Source organism: Salvelinus fontinalis, chromosome 17 (genome assembly GCF_029448725.1).
Source record: "Salvelinus fontinalis isolate EN_2023a chromosome 17, ASM2944872v1, whole genome shotgun sequence".
NCBI lineage: Eukaryota > Metazoa > Chordata > Actinopteri > Salmoniformes > Salmonidae > Salvelinus > Salvelinus fontinalis.
This window is the reverse complement of record NC_074681.1, coordinates 39,127,708-39,143,560: the sequence shown is the minus strand read 5'-3', so window position 1 is coordinate 39,143,560 and position 15,853 is coordinate 39,127,708. Positions and strand designations below refer to the sequence as shown.

Sequence of the window (15,853 nt, the reverse complement as noted above, 5' to 3'; positions counted from 1 at the left end):
TGGGAAAATCAAAAGAAATCAGCAAAGACCTCAGAAAAAATAAATTGTAGACCTCCACAAGTCTGGTTCATCCTTGGGAGCAATTTTCAAACGCCTAAAAAGGTACCACGTTCATCTGTACAAACAATAGTACGCAAGTATAAACACCATGGGACCACGCAGCCGTCATATCGCTCACGCAGCCGTCATACCGCAAAGTTCTGTCTCCTAGAGATGAACGTACTTTGGTGAGAAAAGTGCAAATCAATCACAGAATAACAGCAAAAGACCTTGTGAAGATGCTGCAGGAAATAGGTACAAAAGTATCTATATCCACAGTAAAACGAGTCCTATATCGACATAACCTGAAAGGCAGCTCAGCAAGGAAGAAGCCAATGCTCCAAAACTGCCATAAAAAAGCCAGACTACGGTTTGCAACTGCACATGGGGACAAAGATCGTAAATTTTGGAGAAATGTCCTCTAGCCTGACGTAACAAAAATAGAACTGTTTGGCCATAATGACCATCGTTATGTTTGGAGGAAAAAGGGGGAGGCTTGCAAGCCGAAAAACACCATCCCAACCGTGAAGCACGCGGGTGGCATCATCATGTTGTGGGGGTGCTTTGCTGCAGGAGGGACTGGTGCACTTTACAAAATAGATGTCGTCATGAGGCAGGAAAATTAAGTGGATATATTGAAGCATCATCTCAAGACATCAGTCAGGAAGTTAAAGCTTGGTCGCAAATGGGTCTTCCAAATGGACAATGACCCCAAGCATACTTCCAAAGTTGTTGAACAAATGGCTTAAGGACAACAAAGTCAAGGTATTGGAGTGGCCATCACAAAGCCCTGAACTCAATCCTATAGAAAATGTGTGGGCAGAACTGAAAAAGCATGTGCGAGCAAGGAGGTCCTACAAACCTGACTCAGTTACACCAGCTCTGTCAGGAGGAATGTGCCAAAATTCACCCAACTTATTGTGGCAAGCTTGTGGAAGGCTACCCAAAACATTTGACACAAGTGAAACAGTTTAAAGGCAATGCTACAAAATACTAATTGAGTGTATGTAAACTTCTGATCCACTGGGAATGTGATGAAATAAATCATTCTCTACTATAATTCTGACATTTCACATTTTTTAAATGAAGTGGTGATCCTAACTGACCGAAGACAGGGAATTTTTACTAGGATTTGTGGAAAACTGAGTTTAAATGTATTTGGCTATGGTGTATGTAAACTTCCAACGTCTACTGTATAATGAATGTGAGGTTAAAGTGGTATAGTGCCCCTTTAAGGTCTATGTTATACAGAGGCTACTCCTGTAGTTTTGGTTACTCAGCCTATTTCTAAAAACCTGTTTTTTGCTTTGTCATTATGGGGTATTGTGTGTAGATTAATAAGGGGGGAAACTATTTAATACATTTTAGAATAAGGCTGTAACGTAACAAAATGTGGAAAAAGTTAATAGGTCTGAATACTTTCCGAAAACACCATGTCAACAGAATCAAGCCTGTGGATAATGTTAAGTATCCTTCATTATATTTGTCAAACATGACTGACGTTTAGCCTATATTTCTGTAATTAAAAGTCTCAATAAAGTTTGGCTACATTTTCTGGCACCTCGTGTCAGCATCGGTTTCGACATAAGGCTGTAGCCAATATGCATCACCTACACTTTGACATGTAGGCTTTTGTATTTATGTACATGAATAATAGATGTAAATATTATTTAAATGTTGGCCTCACTTATCCAATTCTGATCGGAGTAATTGTCTGATATTGTGATGTGTGCATTTTTTTTAAACTTGTCCGCCAATTTTGTTTACTTGTCCCCGAGTTAATATCGAGCCCTGCAAATGGTTGCTTGTTGTAAAAGTCCATGACGGCAATACATCCAGGTACTCACCGTCATCACTGGAGCTTTCCCTGGGCCTGAGTAGTGGGTGCTGTTTGGACAGCTTGCGGAGGAGAGGATGCGGTTTGCTCTTCATGCCCTTGCATTCCGTCTGCTTACTCTGACTGGAATCAGTCTCCTTACTTGAACTTGAATCCGTCTGCTTACTTGAACTTGAATCCGTCTGCTTACTTGGACTTAAGTTTGTCAGCTTACTTGGACGTAAGATCGTCGGCTTACTTGGACGTACGTTTGTCTGCTTCATTAAAGTTACCTCCGCCTGCACAGGGGAAAGACATTGCTGTGGAAAGAGAGGGGAAGAGGATGAGTAGCCATCAGCTGGCTCGTGTCGATCCACATCTAATTACATTTAGTCCCGTGTAGCTCAGTTGGTAGAGCATGGCGCTTGCAACGCCAGGGTTGTGGGTTCGATTCCCACGGGGGGCCAGTACAAAAAAGTATGAATGTATGTACTTGTAAGTCGCTCTGGATAAGAGCGTCTGCTAAATGACTTAAATGTAAATGTAAATGTAATTTTCTGCTGTATGGAAAGTGTGGAAACATCCATGTCACATTTTCATTTTTAACATATTCACCTCTTAATATCACTCTCAACTATCATCACAAACTACACTAACTTATAACCAAACAGTAATAACTTCAAAAAAGATAACGCAATGAAAGAGGGCAAACAAACCTTCCGCCTGTCCCTTCGGACCTCCGCCTCGACCCTCTTGGCTGCCTTGGTGTGTGCTTGGGTCTGGACAGGCACTGGATTGCTAGGGGACCTGGCTTCGGACCTCTCCTCCCAAGCCTGGGCCTCGCCAGGATGCTGCCGCCACTTACCGAGGCCTTGGGTCTGGGCTTTGGTTTCAACCGGTTCTCCCTTACAGGGAATCTGTGCGTCGGCCTGGTTCTGCTCTCCTTTGGTAGATGGGACGTGGGACTCATGCTGCTCGGCCTTGACTTGGGCCTGGGGCTTGGCCTTGAGTTGGAGGTGGGGTTGGAGGTGCCGTGGCAGGTGTTCCCTGGCGTAACTGTGCACATGGAGGTGGGTGTGGTGAATCTGCTGCTGGTTCTCACGGGCGTAGCTGTGGACCTGCAGGGCCTCCTTAGGGCTCTGGGTCTTATGAAAGAGCAAGCTGGCCACCCCTAGCTTTCTGATTGACTGGGTGGAGGGGCCAGTCCTGGCTGGAGGAGCCACTACTGGAAGGTGCCCGTTTCTGTGCGACTGGGGTTGAGCCAAAATGGCCACCGCATGATTGCTGGTGGAGGGGATGGTGACTTTTTGCGGAGTAGTGCTTCTGCTGCTGTTGCCCTGCATTGGGTCTGTCTTTACATTAGGGAGGTCCCTCAAGGTGACTGAAATACAAAACATGTGTATAAGGAGAAGCAATGGAGATAGCATTTCCAAGTATCAGAGTCCCATTGAGGATCAGTGATGCCGATCTATTAACTACAATAATCTGATTTTTCACTTTAAAAAATTTATACCAAACAAAAACCATTGCTTTCAAAGTTTAACAAACCATAGAACTCTATTCACAAGGACTAATTTTAACAGTCTCAGTGAAATTCCGCTACAGGGGAATTGCCCTAATACAAACACAAAAGAGGCCTAGATTCAAACAATTTAACATTTGGTGGTGGGATTTGTACACAAGCCGAGGCGCTGACATGATACATTAGTAAAATCAGAGGTAACATAAAAAAGTATCATACCATACATAATCTGTGTGGAGGTTTCATATAATTGCACAAGTTGTAAATTGTGAAATGAAGTGATGAGGTAGAAAAGCACAGCCTTACGGTCAGTGAGGTTCCCTGTATCTTTGCACTCCTCTGCTCCCGTGCCCTGACTGGTGAGGCCTAGTCTGGCTTTCTTCCCATACTCCTCTTCTTCATCTTTAGGGACCACCTCGTCAGGTACATCCAGACACACTCGGTGCCTCTTGGTCCCTATCCTCTGTGTGGGGCTGATGGGTCACAAAACATTAAAAAGTTCATTTGTTTTTCATGTCAAGCATTTTAGAATGGGAATTTAAATCCATATAACGTAAAACAAAACAAAAAAAATCTGCTCGACCAACATAAAAATGAACAGATCTCTTCTGACCTCTTTCTCTCCCCCTCCGTGTTGAGCTCCTCCACACAGGGCTCATGTGAGATGCAGTCCTTCCCCTCCTCCTCCCCCAGGAACTCCTTGGCCTCTGGGGTGGGTCGTGAGTGGACAATGGACCCCGTGTCCCGACCCGCCAGCCACTGCTCGTAGCGTTCCGGCTGGTACTTCTTCACAAACAGGTCCATGGAGATCTTCACCATGTCCTTCCTGCACGAACACTGGAGGCAAGAGGAAGGAACTATAAGTGCTAGGGAAGTAATCATGCCCCCAAAGAATGAAGGTTAAAAAAAACACTAAAGTAAAACTAGTCAGTCTGATAGTCCTTTTATTATCAATACTGTCTGATAAAGCTCTGTCTTTTCCCAGTTTTCCTCATTTAATATATATACTGTATATATGCCACAATGTTACTACTATAGCAGTCCTTGATAATGATATTAATGCACATGGTTGTTTAAAAGTGCTACATGTAGAACCTCAGAATGGCTCCCCTATGTGGAAGGTAGGTGAATTGCAACAGCACTAGGCTGCATTCAAAACAAATCTCCCCCATCCCCCGCATCCCATTTCCTCGTAACATGTCGGAGACTCATTCTTAAGCCTTTTACTTTTTGTCCACCAGCGTCAAACACCTGTAAAAACTATATTGAGCAAAAAATATAAAACGCAACAAGTGTTAGTCACATTTTTCCTGAGCTGAAATAAAAGATCCCGGAAATGTTCCATATGCACCAAAAAGCTAATTTCTCTCAAATTTGGTGCATATTTTATTTTATTTTACATCCCTGTTATTGGGGATTTGTCCTTTGCCAAGATTATCCATCCACCTGACAGGTGCGGCATATCAACAAACTGGGGGACAATAAAAGACCACTCTAAAATGTGCAGTTTTGTCATGCAACACAATGCCACAGACATCTCAAAATTTTTAGGGAGTGTGCCATTGGCATGCTGACTGCAGAGATGTCCACCAGAACTGTTGCCAGAGAATTTCATGTTAATTTCTCTACCGTAAACTACCTCCAACATATATGTTAGAGAATTTGGCAGTACGTCCAACCAGATTCACACGCCAGCCCAGGACCTCAACATCCGGCTTCTTCACCTGTGGGACCATCTGAGACCAGCCACCTGAACAGCTGATGGAACTCTGGGTTTGCACAACCGAAGAATTTCTGCACAAACTAAGCTATGGACAACGAACACAATTATATTTTATTGATGGCAATTTGAATGCACAGAGATATCGTGACGGGATACTGAGGCCCATTGTTGTGCCATTCATCCTTCCCCACCACCTCATGTTTCAGCATGTTAATGCACGGCCCCATGTCGCAAGGACCTGTACACAATTCCTGGAAGCTGAAAATGTCCCAGTTCTTCCATTGCCTGCATACTCACCAGACATGTCACCCATTGAGCATGTTTGGGATTCTCTGGATCGAAGTGTATGACAAAGTGTTCCAGTTCCCACCAATATCCAACAACTTCGCACAGCCATTGAAGACGAGTGGGACAACATTCCAGAGGCCACAATCAACAGCCTGATCAACTCTACACAAATGAGATGACTTGCTGCATGATGTAAATGGTGGTCACACCAGATACTGACTGGTTTTCTGATCAAAGCCCCTACTTTTTTTTGTTAATTGTTTTTTTAAAGGTACAGTGGAGAGAACAAGTATTTGATACACTGCCGATTTTGCTGGTTTTCCTACTTACAAAGCATGTAGAGGTCTGTCATTTTTATCATAGGTACATTTCAACTGTGAGAGACGGAATCTAAAACAAAAATCCAGAAAATCACATTGTATGATTTTTAAGTAATTCATTTGCATTTTATTGCATGACATAAGTATTTGATCACCTACCAACCAGTAAGAATTCCGGCTCTCACAGACCTGTTAGTTTTTCTTTAAGAAGCCCTCCTGTTCTCCACTCATTACCTGTATTAACTGCACCTGTTTGAACTCGTTACCTGTATAAAAGACATCTGTGCACACACTCAATCAAACAGACTCCAACCTCTCCACAATGGCCAAGACCAGAGAGCTGTGTAAGGACATCAGGGATAGAATTGTAGACCTGCACAAGGCTGGGATGGGCTACAGGACAATAGGCAAGCAGCTTGGTGATTAGGCAACAACTGTTGGCGCAATTATTAGAAAATGGAATTAGTTCAAGACGGTCAATCACCCTCGGTCTGGGGCTCCATGCAAGATCTCACCTCGTGGGGCATCAATGATCATGAGGAAGGTAAGGGATCAGCCCAGAACTACACTGCGGGACCTGGTCAATGACCTGAAGAGAGCTGGGACCACAGTCTCAAAGAAAACCATTAGTAACACACTATGCCGTCATGGATTAAAATCCTGCAGCACACGCAAGGTCCCCCTGCTCAAGCCAGCGCATGTCCAGGCCCGTCTGAAGTTTGCCAATGACCATCTGGATGATCCAGAGGAGGAATGGGAGCGGAGTCAATCACCACCTTCCGGAGACACCTGAAACACCTGAAACCCCACCTCTTCAAGGAATACCTAGGATAGGATAAAGCAATCCTTCTGCCCCCCCTTAAAAGATTTAGATGCACTATTGTAAAGTGGCTGTTCCACTGGATGTCATAAGGTGAATGCACCAATTTGTAAGTCGCTCTGGATAAGAGCGTCTGCTAAATGACTTAAATGTAAATGTAAGGTCATGTGGTCTGATGAGACAAAAATAGAGCTTTTTGATCTAAACTCCACTCGCCGTGTTTGGAGGAAGAAGAAGGATGAGTACAACTCCAAGAACACCATCCCAACCGTGAAGCATGGAGGTGGAAACATCATTCGTTGGGGATGCTTTTCTGCAAAGGGGACAGGAAGACTGCACCGTATTGAGGGGAGGATGGATAGGGCCATGTATCGCGAGATCTTGGCCAACAACCTCCTTCCCTCAGTAAGAGCATTGAAGATGGGTCGTGGCTGGGTCTTCCAGCATGACAATGACCCGAAACACACAGCCAGGGCAACTAATGAGTGGCTCCGTAAGAAGCATCTCAAAGTCCTGGAGTGGCCTAGCCAGTCTCCAGACCTGAACACAATAGAAAATCTTTGGAGGGAGCTACAGGAAACTACAGGAAACGTATGATCTCTGTAATTGCAAACAAAGGTTGCTGTACCAAATATTAAGTTCTGCTTTTCTGATGTATCAAATACTTATGTCTTGCAATAAAATGCAAATGAATTACTTAAAAATCATACAATGTGATTTTCTGGACACTTCAACTGTGAGAGATTCCGTCTCTCACAGTTGAAGTATACCTATGATAAAAATTACAGACCTCTACATGCTTTGTAAGTAGGAAAACCAGCAAAATCGGCAGTGTATTAAATACTTGTTCTCCCCACTGTATCTGTGACCAACAGATGTTTATCTGTATTCCCAGTCACATGAAATTCATAGATTAGGGCCTAATTCATTGATTTCAACTGACTGATTTCCTTGAACTGTGACTTTGAAATTGTTGCATGTGGAGTTAATATTTTTGTTCAGTGTATATTTGTTTGTTATTGATAAGATATTCAACAATGATTCCCTACAGTATTCAGGGATTGTTTTCTCACATAAATTGAAATTGAGCAAACAGTGTAGAATTTCAGCAACCAGGAAATGACAGAGGGATTTCTACATTGGCAGCTTGCCCCGGTTTCCACTAGATAACACAACCACCCCATTTTGATAAAATAAGCCGGCCTGGCGGGAGAAATCAATAGGTGAATATCACAGCCAATCACACACTGGCAGGTAAGTAATACGGTGAAACACTATCATTCCACTATTACTGCAGATATGAGAAATTTCTGAAATGCCCCAAAAAATACAAATCCTATGTATAGCAGCTTTAAAGGAGGAACACTGAAAGAAAATGAACCTCTTCCTTACCAGTATGGCTTGCTTTCCATACTCAATCCATCTTTCAGTGGCAAAGTTAGTGGACTCTGCACAGTTATAGCCGTGGTTAAAGCCGGCGTGGTAGCTATAGGGAAACGTCACCATGAATTCACCCGGCTCCTGAGTGATCTGGAAAACAAATAGGAAATAGCAATGAAATACTAGACTCTGTATAAAGCTTTATATATCAGCATAAGAGTTTGACATCATACATTAGGCTAGTATTACCTTCTCAAATGGAATGCCATATTTCCTCAATATGGAGGGAGAGATGAGGGTCATCTTGTGCCTCAGGAAGGCTTCGCAATTTTGGTGGCTTCCAGGGAAAAACCCTGCAAGGGAACAACAGAAAACAGTGTGTTGGATTAAAGCTTGTTAAAAATCAGTTGTTTTCTAATATGAAGGAGAAGAAAAAAGAAAAGAAAAAACAGCATCAAAACGTCACACATTATCATCCCTCTCACCTTGAGCCAAGCGCTCCATTCTTTTCCCATGCTCTGGAGGAACGCAGTACCTGTGAGGGCGTCATAACGTCAACAAATCAGTTATCACACGGACATCACAACAGCTGCCGTTTATTTTTACTCGTTGAGTGTTGCTCCGATAACGACAAAGAGTCCCCAAACCACACCTACATGACCATCGTCAGTATGTTGATGCTTAATAATGTGGCTCTTACACACACAAAACTAACAGGTAAATGTATTATGTGAGTAATAGTGTAGTTAGTTACCAGGACTTGTGCGCTCCAAAGTGGAGGTAGTTGATACTGTAGAGATCCATGTCTTCGGTGTGCCAGGCGAAGGTGGTCTTCCACATGCCAAAGTACAGGTAGGGCGTGTTCACCCCCTCGATGGTGATGCCACTCTCGTGCTCCACCGTGTCCAGAATGGTGTTCAGTTTGCCGATGTTCCAATCGGTCACATCCTGGAGAGAACGACAGAATAATGTAACTATTGTCGCTGGAGATTCATCGTCATCGCTGCAGTGAAACAAAACCATTGCAACCTTGTGTATTTGTAGTGAATGCAAATTGCGGGTGCGACACACGATTCTGAGAGAAACACTTACAAGTAATCTACACAACCGTCCGTCTACACAGCCATCCGTCCACACAACATCTCACTCATCAGCCAACATCCTTATAAACCAGGAACGATAACAACATGTTAACATTGTAAACACCATAGAACATTAAAAACAACCCAGAGGGGATTCGTTATTACTCACGGGGTCATAGAGCGTTCCGTTTACATCAGCCCCGTAGATGGGTGGGTTAAAGGTTACGTTCTTCCAGTACTTCCTCTCCAGCTCTTCAAAGTCGGTATAGCGAGGACTGCAGAACCTATGTTGGGGAAAAAATAAATAGGGACAATCGGCACAGCTGAGTAGACATTTTTAAATGAGTGTCTGTAAAGCCACAGCCTGTCATACTTTCAACCATATTACATGTTGTAGCTGTATCATTTCCTTAATCATATAGCATGTCCTCAGAGTGGCTTTCCTAACCACAGACCGAACATACAGTATAGCTTATTCATACACTAGGCTCAGTATGTTTTTAAAATATACGTTACAGATGCTACAGTGTTGGTGCAGTCAGACTCACTTGTCGCTGTTGGCCGTCTTGCGGAACTCTCGGACGGTCATGGGCTTCTTCTGGATGTTGTACTGGGTGAACAGACCTGACTGGCCCGTCACTACCTGCTGGATGGGAGCTGGGATCACCAGGTCATCTATATCATCATAGGACTTCCTGGCTTTCCAATCCTTCGGTGGCACGATCTGTAAAAACAAGCATTTTGCACCACAAAGTTACAGTTCTGAAAGCAGGTAAAGGTAATGCAAAATAATAGTCACAATGCAGAAGGGGTTGTGTCGTTGCTTACTTTAGCCAGGCCGGCTTTGTGTGCTCCCTGGGACTCCATGTAGGCAATGTAGCGGCTGAAGTTCTGGAACTCCTCAGCGGTGGGGTGAAAGGTCATGATCCCTTTGGAGCCGGGAGCCTGAGGCCCCGAATCAGACGCCATCCTAAATAGAACGGACCTGCAGATCAGAATTAAACAAGTTTCAAGATCACAAGAATAGCGACAGTTAAACAACAGTAGTCCGGGAGCATGCACGCTATTGATAATGCTAAGGATGTCCGTTGGGGAAGAAGAAAAAAAATCTGTGGTGACTGGGTGGCCAGATGGTGGGAAAACATCTGTGTGATGCATAATATTGCCAAAATTCTGGTTCATGACCAAGTCACAGTCCTTTGTTAGGCTGCTGAGTGTTTACAATGTGTTGGTCAGTTGTAAATAGCTATGTAAACAACAAGTCAGTCGAAGTTGATTTAGTCCTTTGTCTCATGCATGTTCCTATTGAGATCCTATTATAATATTATGAGGGATATGTCATAATCCCTCAAAGTCCCAGAATGAGGTCAAAATGGCAGCCATATTGGTCAGGGAGAAATCCAAACCAGTCTAATTGGAATGAATGGCAGTAGAGGCATAATACCGATTTTACTTACGCAGGAAAATAAAAAGGCATGTGATATCAGAAATGGTGTAATAGAATTATTGTCAACCTAAAATATTGTAATATAATTATAGATACAGTTTATATGGGTTTTATACCAATTTTCAGTATAATAACCTCTAAAATAAATGCAAACAGACCATTTTTGTTTTCTTGGAAAGCTGTGAGTGGTATAATATTATACAATATCAGTACTTGCTGTCCTAAGTCCTATCATCAACTGATTTCAGCCAGTGTATGGCTGTGGATTGACTGCATTGTTTGAATGGAACGTTGGCATATTGTCAGTTAATTTGAAAAATGTATGGAATCATTCCTGTAAAACTGGCTGGCAAGCTAGCTAACAAAAATGTAAATCTTAAAAACGCCCACACCAGTGGAAATCCACTTTTGAGAGGTGCAAGATGATGGCCAGAGCTTACCCACGATGTCGCACAACAATGTAAGTCAATAAGTCATCATTTTAGTCTTAAGCATGATATTTTTGGGCTTGAAGTGACAAAACCGAACTGCCCGCTTCGTGCAAATTTGTGCCAATGATGTGAGTTTTCCTAATAAATGACGTGTAAATAATTTAGTCTGTTTCATTTATGTGCTGGGTTTCATTTGAAATGGTGCCAGCCACCAGCATGGCATTATTTATTCATCAGAAACACCTGGAAAGAGCACAAGTCACGACTGAGCAATATAATAGATCATCTTTGGCTACAGATGGTGGATAAATGAAAATAGTTCACTCAGGCCTTTTGCGATTAAAAAACATTGTCAGTTCCAGTCCAATTAACGGGGTGGGTCTCCCATAGACACCAATGCAATAGCAACTGGGTCTGGTCTACTTAACTTGACTGCCTGAGCCATGGAACAAATTAAAACTTGTGCTTTTCGCCCCCACTTATTTCCCCCTGGAAATTAACATAATGTCAAGTTACAGTTTATCTGTATAAATACGACTATTATTTAAAAAATGTTAGAACCACACTCCCCCAAAGAAATCTTCACCCACCCGGGGCACCAGACCATGCAAAACAAACTTGCCGGTAATATGGATAGCCTATAATATTTATATGGCAGATTCGCAGCCATAGAATAAAGCATTGATATATATAGTGCCTTTGGAAAGTATTCAGACCCATTGACTTTTTCCACATTGTTACGTTACAGCCTTATTCTAAAATATATAGATTTTTTCCATCAGCAATCTACACAATACCCCATAATGACAAAGCGAAAATAAGTTGTTAGAATTTTTTTCAAATGTATTAAACAAAAAACAGAAATACCTTATTTACATAAATATTCAACTCGGGTACATTCTATTTCCATTGATCATCCTTGAGATATTTCTACAACTTGATTGGAGTCCACCTGTGGTAAATATCAATTGATTGGACATGATTTGGAAAGGCACACACACCTGTCTATATAAAGGTCCCACAGTTGACAGTGCATGTCAGAGCAAAAACCAAGCCATGGGGTTGAAAGAATTGCACATAGAGCTCAGAGAAAGGATTGTGTCAAGGCACAGATCTGGGGATGGGTACCAAAACATTTCTGCAGCATTGAAGGTCCTCAAGAACACAGTGGCCTCCATCATTGTTAAATGGAAAAAATTTGGAACCACCAAGACTTTTCCAAGAGCTGCCCGCCCGGCCAAACTGAGCAATCGGGGGAGAAGGGCCTTGGTCAGGGAGGTGACCAAGAACCCGATGATGGTCACTCTAACAGAGCTGTAGAGTTCCTCTGTGGAGATGGGATAACCTTCCAGAAGGACAACCATCTGTGCAGCACTCCACCAATCAGGCCTTTATGGTAGAGTGGCCAGGCAGAAGCCACTCCTCAGTAAAAGGCACGACAGCCCCCTTGAAGTTTGCCAAAAGGCACCTAAAGACTCTCAGACCATGCAAAACAAGATTCGCTGGTCTGGTGAAACCAACATTGAACTCTTTGGCCTGAATGCCAAGCATCACACCTGGAGGAAACCTGCCACCATCACTACGGTGAAGCATGGTGGTGGCAGCATCATGCTGTGGGGATGTTATTCAGCGGAAGGGACTGGGAGACTAGTCAGAATCAAGGCAAAGATGAACGGAGCAAGGTACAGAGGGATCCTTGATTAAAACCTGCTCCAGAGTGCGCAGGACCTCAGACTGGGGCGAAGGTTCACCTTCCAACAGGACAACGACCCTAAGCACACAGCCAAGACAATGCAGGAGTGGCCCAGCCAGAACCCGGACTTGAACCCGATCTAACATCGCTGGAGAGACCTGAAAATAGCTGTGCCGCAACGTTCCCCATCCAACCTGACAGAGCTTGAGAGGATCTGCAGAGAGGAATGGGAGAAACTCCCCAAATACAGGTGTGCCAAGCTTGTAGCGTCATACCCGAGAAGACTCAAGGCTGTAATCGCTGCCAAAGGTGCTTCAACAAAGTACTGAGTAAAAGGTCTGAATACTTATGTAAAATGTGATATCAGTTTATAAATTTGCTAACAATTTCTAAAAACCTGTTTTTGCTTTGTCACTATGGGATATTGTGTGTAGATTGATGAGAGGGAAAAAAAACTATTTAATCAATTTTAGAATAAGGCTGTAACGTAACAAAATGTGGTAAAGGTCAAGGGGTCTGAATACTTTCTGAATGCACTGTAGCTCACTGAAATGAGAGAACATAGCTATTAATAACGTGCGGAATCCGACAGCTTTACTAGAATTATCAAAAGGGCAAGAGTCAGACATGTCAAATCTTAACATGTCAACAGCACATATAGGCATGGTTTAGCTGAGACTCATCTTTTGACACGTAGGCTGGTAGTCTTTTTCTGAAATTATTATTTTTACTTGACTTAAGGTGTCAGCATGCTTCAGTACGGCTGGCGCCTAGCAGAGTTCGGCTTGGCAAACCGAACGAGTGTGCTCGCATACTGCCTTAAAAGACCTTCGCTTGAAAAACTAGAAAAAAAGCAGAGATATTACAGTTTGTCCATTTTGAGACAGTAGACACTTACTCAAAACAATCCGAATGAATCTAATATAATTCAAAAAATCTGTCATCAATTTTGCAGGTTTTGCTGAGGAGAGTCTGACGTTTTTGCTTAGTCGCGCAATTTTACATCAACTAAGATGTTTGGTGAAGTATTTCTCACTGAAAAAAATGTGCAAGGAAACGAGTCGACTCTCACTGACTGACAACAAAGACTTTATTGAATAATCCCTACTGTTGACCAATCACTGACGAAGGGGCGTAGACTTCAGCTACCGACTTCAGCTTGCCTCAAGAAAGGCAAGCTTCTGTGCCAGAAAAGCTGAAATAACCCTTACCGAAGACCAAAATGAACAAAAACGTTGTTATAATATATGCTCCAACTCTTCCGAACTGTTTCGGTGAGAAACATGCGGACGCCTTAACAGTATGCCTGTCTTAACTGAAATGGTGCTCACTTTACTTTTGGGGCGGCAGGTGTTGGGCGAGTGTTGGGCCAGTAACTGAAAGGTTGCTGGATCGAATCCCAGAGCTGACAAGGTAAAAATCTGTCGTTCTGCTCGTGAACAAGGCAGTTAACCCACTGTCTCCCGGTGGGCCGTCATTGTAAATAAGAATTTGTTCTTAATTAACTGAATTGCCTAGTTAAATAAATTGATTAAAAAAATAGCTGGCTATGGTTAGCTTAGCATGCTAGCTAGTTACATTGACAACTGTCATTCAGTGCCCTATGTGTTGACATGTCTCTCCTACAAGTGAAAAGCACCACAACATTCCCACCCAAAATTCCTTAATATGTATTAGCATATGTGTCAGTCTTCGAAGTGGAATCAATTATTTATATACACTAGATGACTGCCAGGGGCGTTGTTTTGAAGCCACCGTGCCTCCCTCTTGGCACTCCCCCACCTTTGTAAAGAATACTTCGTAAGCTATTGAAATATATTTATAAATGTATACATTTTTTTGTCATATTTATTCTATTATAGAGCTAAACATGAAAATTAAATAAAAATATATTAAAACATTTCGTAAAGTATACTTTAGAAAGTGCAATAGTTACTGTCTCCACCACAACAAGAAAAATACATGTGATGTTATCCAAGAAGCATTTAAATTAAATACTGTAGAATTCTATTTATTCCTATGGAGGACTACTTTTCTGAGGACTGCCAATGTGGCCGACCGGTGGCTTCAAAGTCTCTTATTAGCCAATACATAGCATTAGCAATATATTAATCCTAAACGAGAAATCACGCTCTAGGACTGAAATTACTCAAAACAAATGTGGCAACTTCCGCTGAGGTGGGCCGTTAAAAATCATTATTTTACATAATACACAGCACTGGCCAACCATAGTTGACCAACTCCCTGACCAAAATGGCTGACATTTATCCTATCATAAGAAGGTTCATGGCCATTCTAGTATTATAATCCTATGTACCTAACGGACCAAAAGAAAAGCAGCAACCTGATTGGTCGAGAGCAGCGTCTCTTAAAGTTAAGTTCGGCCTACCCTGAAGTGTATCTAGTTAACAGCTCTAGTTAACGGCTAACAGCTTATAGCAAATGTTCTAGCCTAATGTTATGCGTGTCATAAACAATATAAATAATAACACGTCAATAAGAAATCAGATTTTATGATAACTAAATATCTCGCTTACAATACATAGAAAATAGCTAAGTTAGCTAACTAGCAAGCCATCTTATTGCTAACGTCTGCTAGCTAGCTAGCCATTGCAATTTCAACGACGTGTTCATGATGAACAAATCCACATATGGCGTTAAGTTACAACTTTAAAATATTATAACTTACCAACAATGTTAAACAGCTTCAACCGATAATTATTGGGCAGTTGTTGTCTTGATATCAAAAGTAATTCCGATTTTACCCCGAAGAGAAGGACCTGTCCTCCATTACTACCAGTACGCAAGCGCACGCTCAGATGTTTACCATCATACGCATAAATTCAGACGTAGCTAGCGAGCCAATCAGTGAACGATTTTGTCGACGTGCAATTTCAGCCAATATTTTTTTCCAAATAAATTAGATTATTATCACTTAACAAATATAGAAAGAGACTGGGTTTAAAAACGACATTATCGTTGGTTGATGCATGGTGGCATCTGATGTGAAAAGGCTCGTCTCTTGATGAAGGAACACTTTGCTGATGGAACGTTTGCTCCGGTTTGGTGGGTGTGGTTTGAAGCAGCGAGTTACGTATTTAAAGGGCAGTGGCCATGCTGACACCTTTGTGATTTTCTGAACTAAAAGAACTACAGTTCCCAAAGTACAACTGATGTTACCAAGCTACGGCTGTGTCAAGTCGTGGTTGTGTGATTGTGTTGTGTGTAACAGAAAATATACAACTGTCTCCTGAAGTGCACATATGTGACCGACCGGCTATTTTTGGTCTCA

The 15,853-nt window shown here is 42.4% G+C and overlaps 1 protein-coding gene across 1 annotated transcript in view; it reads right to left on the bottom strand.

Moving 5' to 3' along the window:
• LOC129814336 (lysine-specific demethylase 4A-like) overlaps window positions 1-15,419 on the bottom strand; it is a 33,773-nt gene extending 18,354 nt beyond the window's left edge. The window contains exons 1-12 of the mRNA XM_055867410.1: window positions 15,251-15,419; window positions 9,819-9,975; window positions 9,539-9,714; window positions 9,160-9,274; window positions 8,663-8,856; window positions 8,394-8,443; window positions 8,158-8,261; window positions 7,921-8,058; window positions 3,991-4,214; window positions 3,684-3,850; window positions 2,572-3,236; window positions 1,887-2,175 (exon numbers count right to left, since the gene is read on the bottom strand). Coding sequence (XP_055723385.1) covers window positions 1,887-2,175; window positions 2,572-3,236; window positions 3,684-3,850; window positions 3,991-4,214; window positions 7,921-8,058; window positions 8,158-8,261; window positions 8,394-8,443; window positions 8,663-8,856; window positions 9,160-9,274; window positions 9,539-9,714; window positions 9,819-9,959 — 2,263 coding nt within the window. The 5' untranslated portion in view covers window positions 9,960-9,975; window positions 15,251-15,419. The remainder of the gene's footprint in view (window positions 1-1,886; window positions 2,176-2,571; window positions 3,237-3,683; window positions 3,851-3,990; window positions 4,215-7,920; window positions 8,059-8,157; window positions 8,262-8,393; window positions 8,444-8,662; window positions 8,857-9,159; window positions 9,275-9,538; window positions 9,715-9,818; window positions 9,976-15,250) is intronic.
• Window positions 15,420-15,853: the final 434 nt, after the last annotated feature.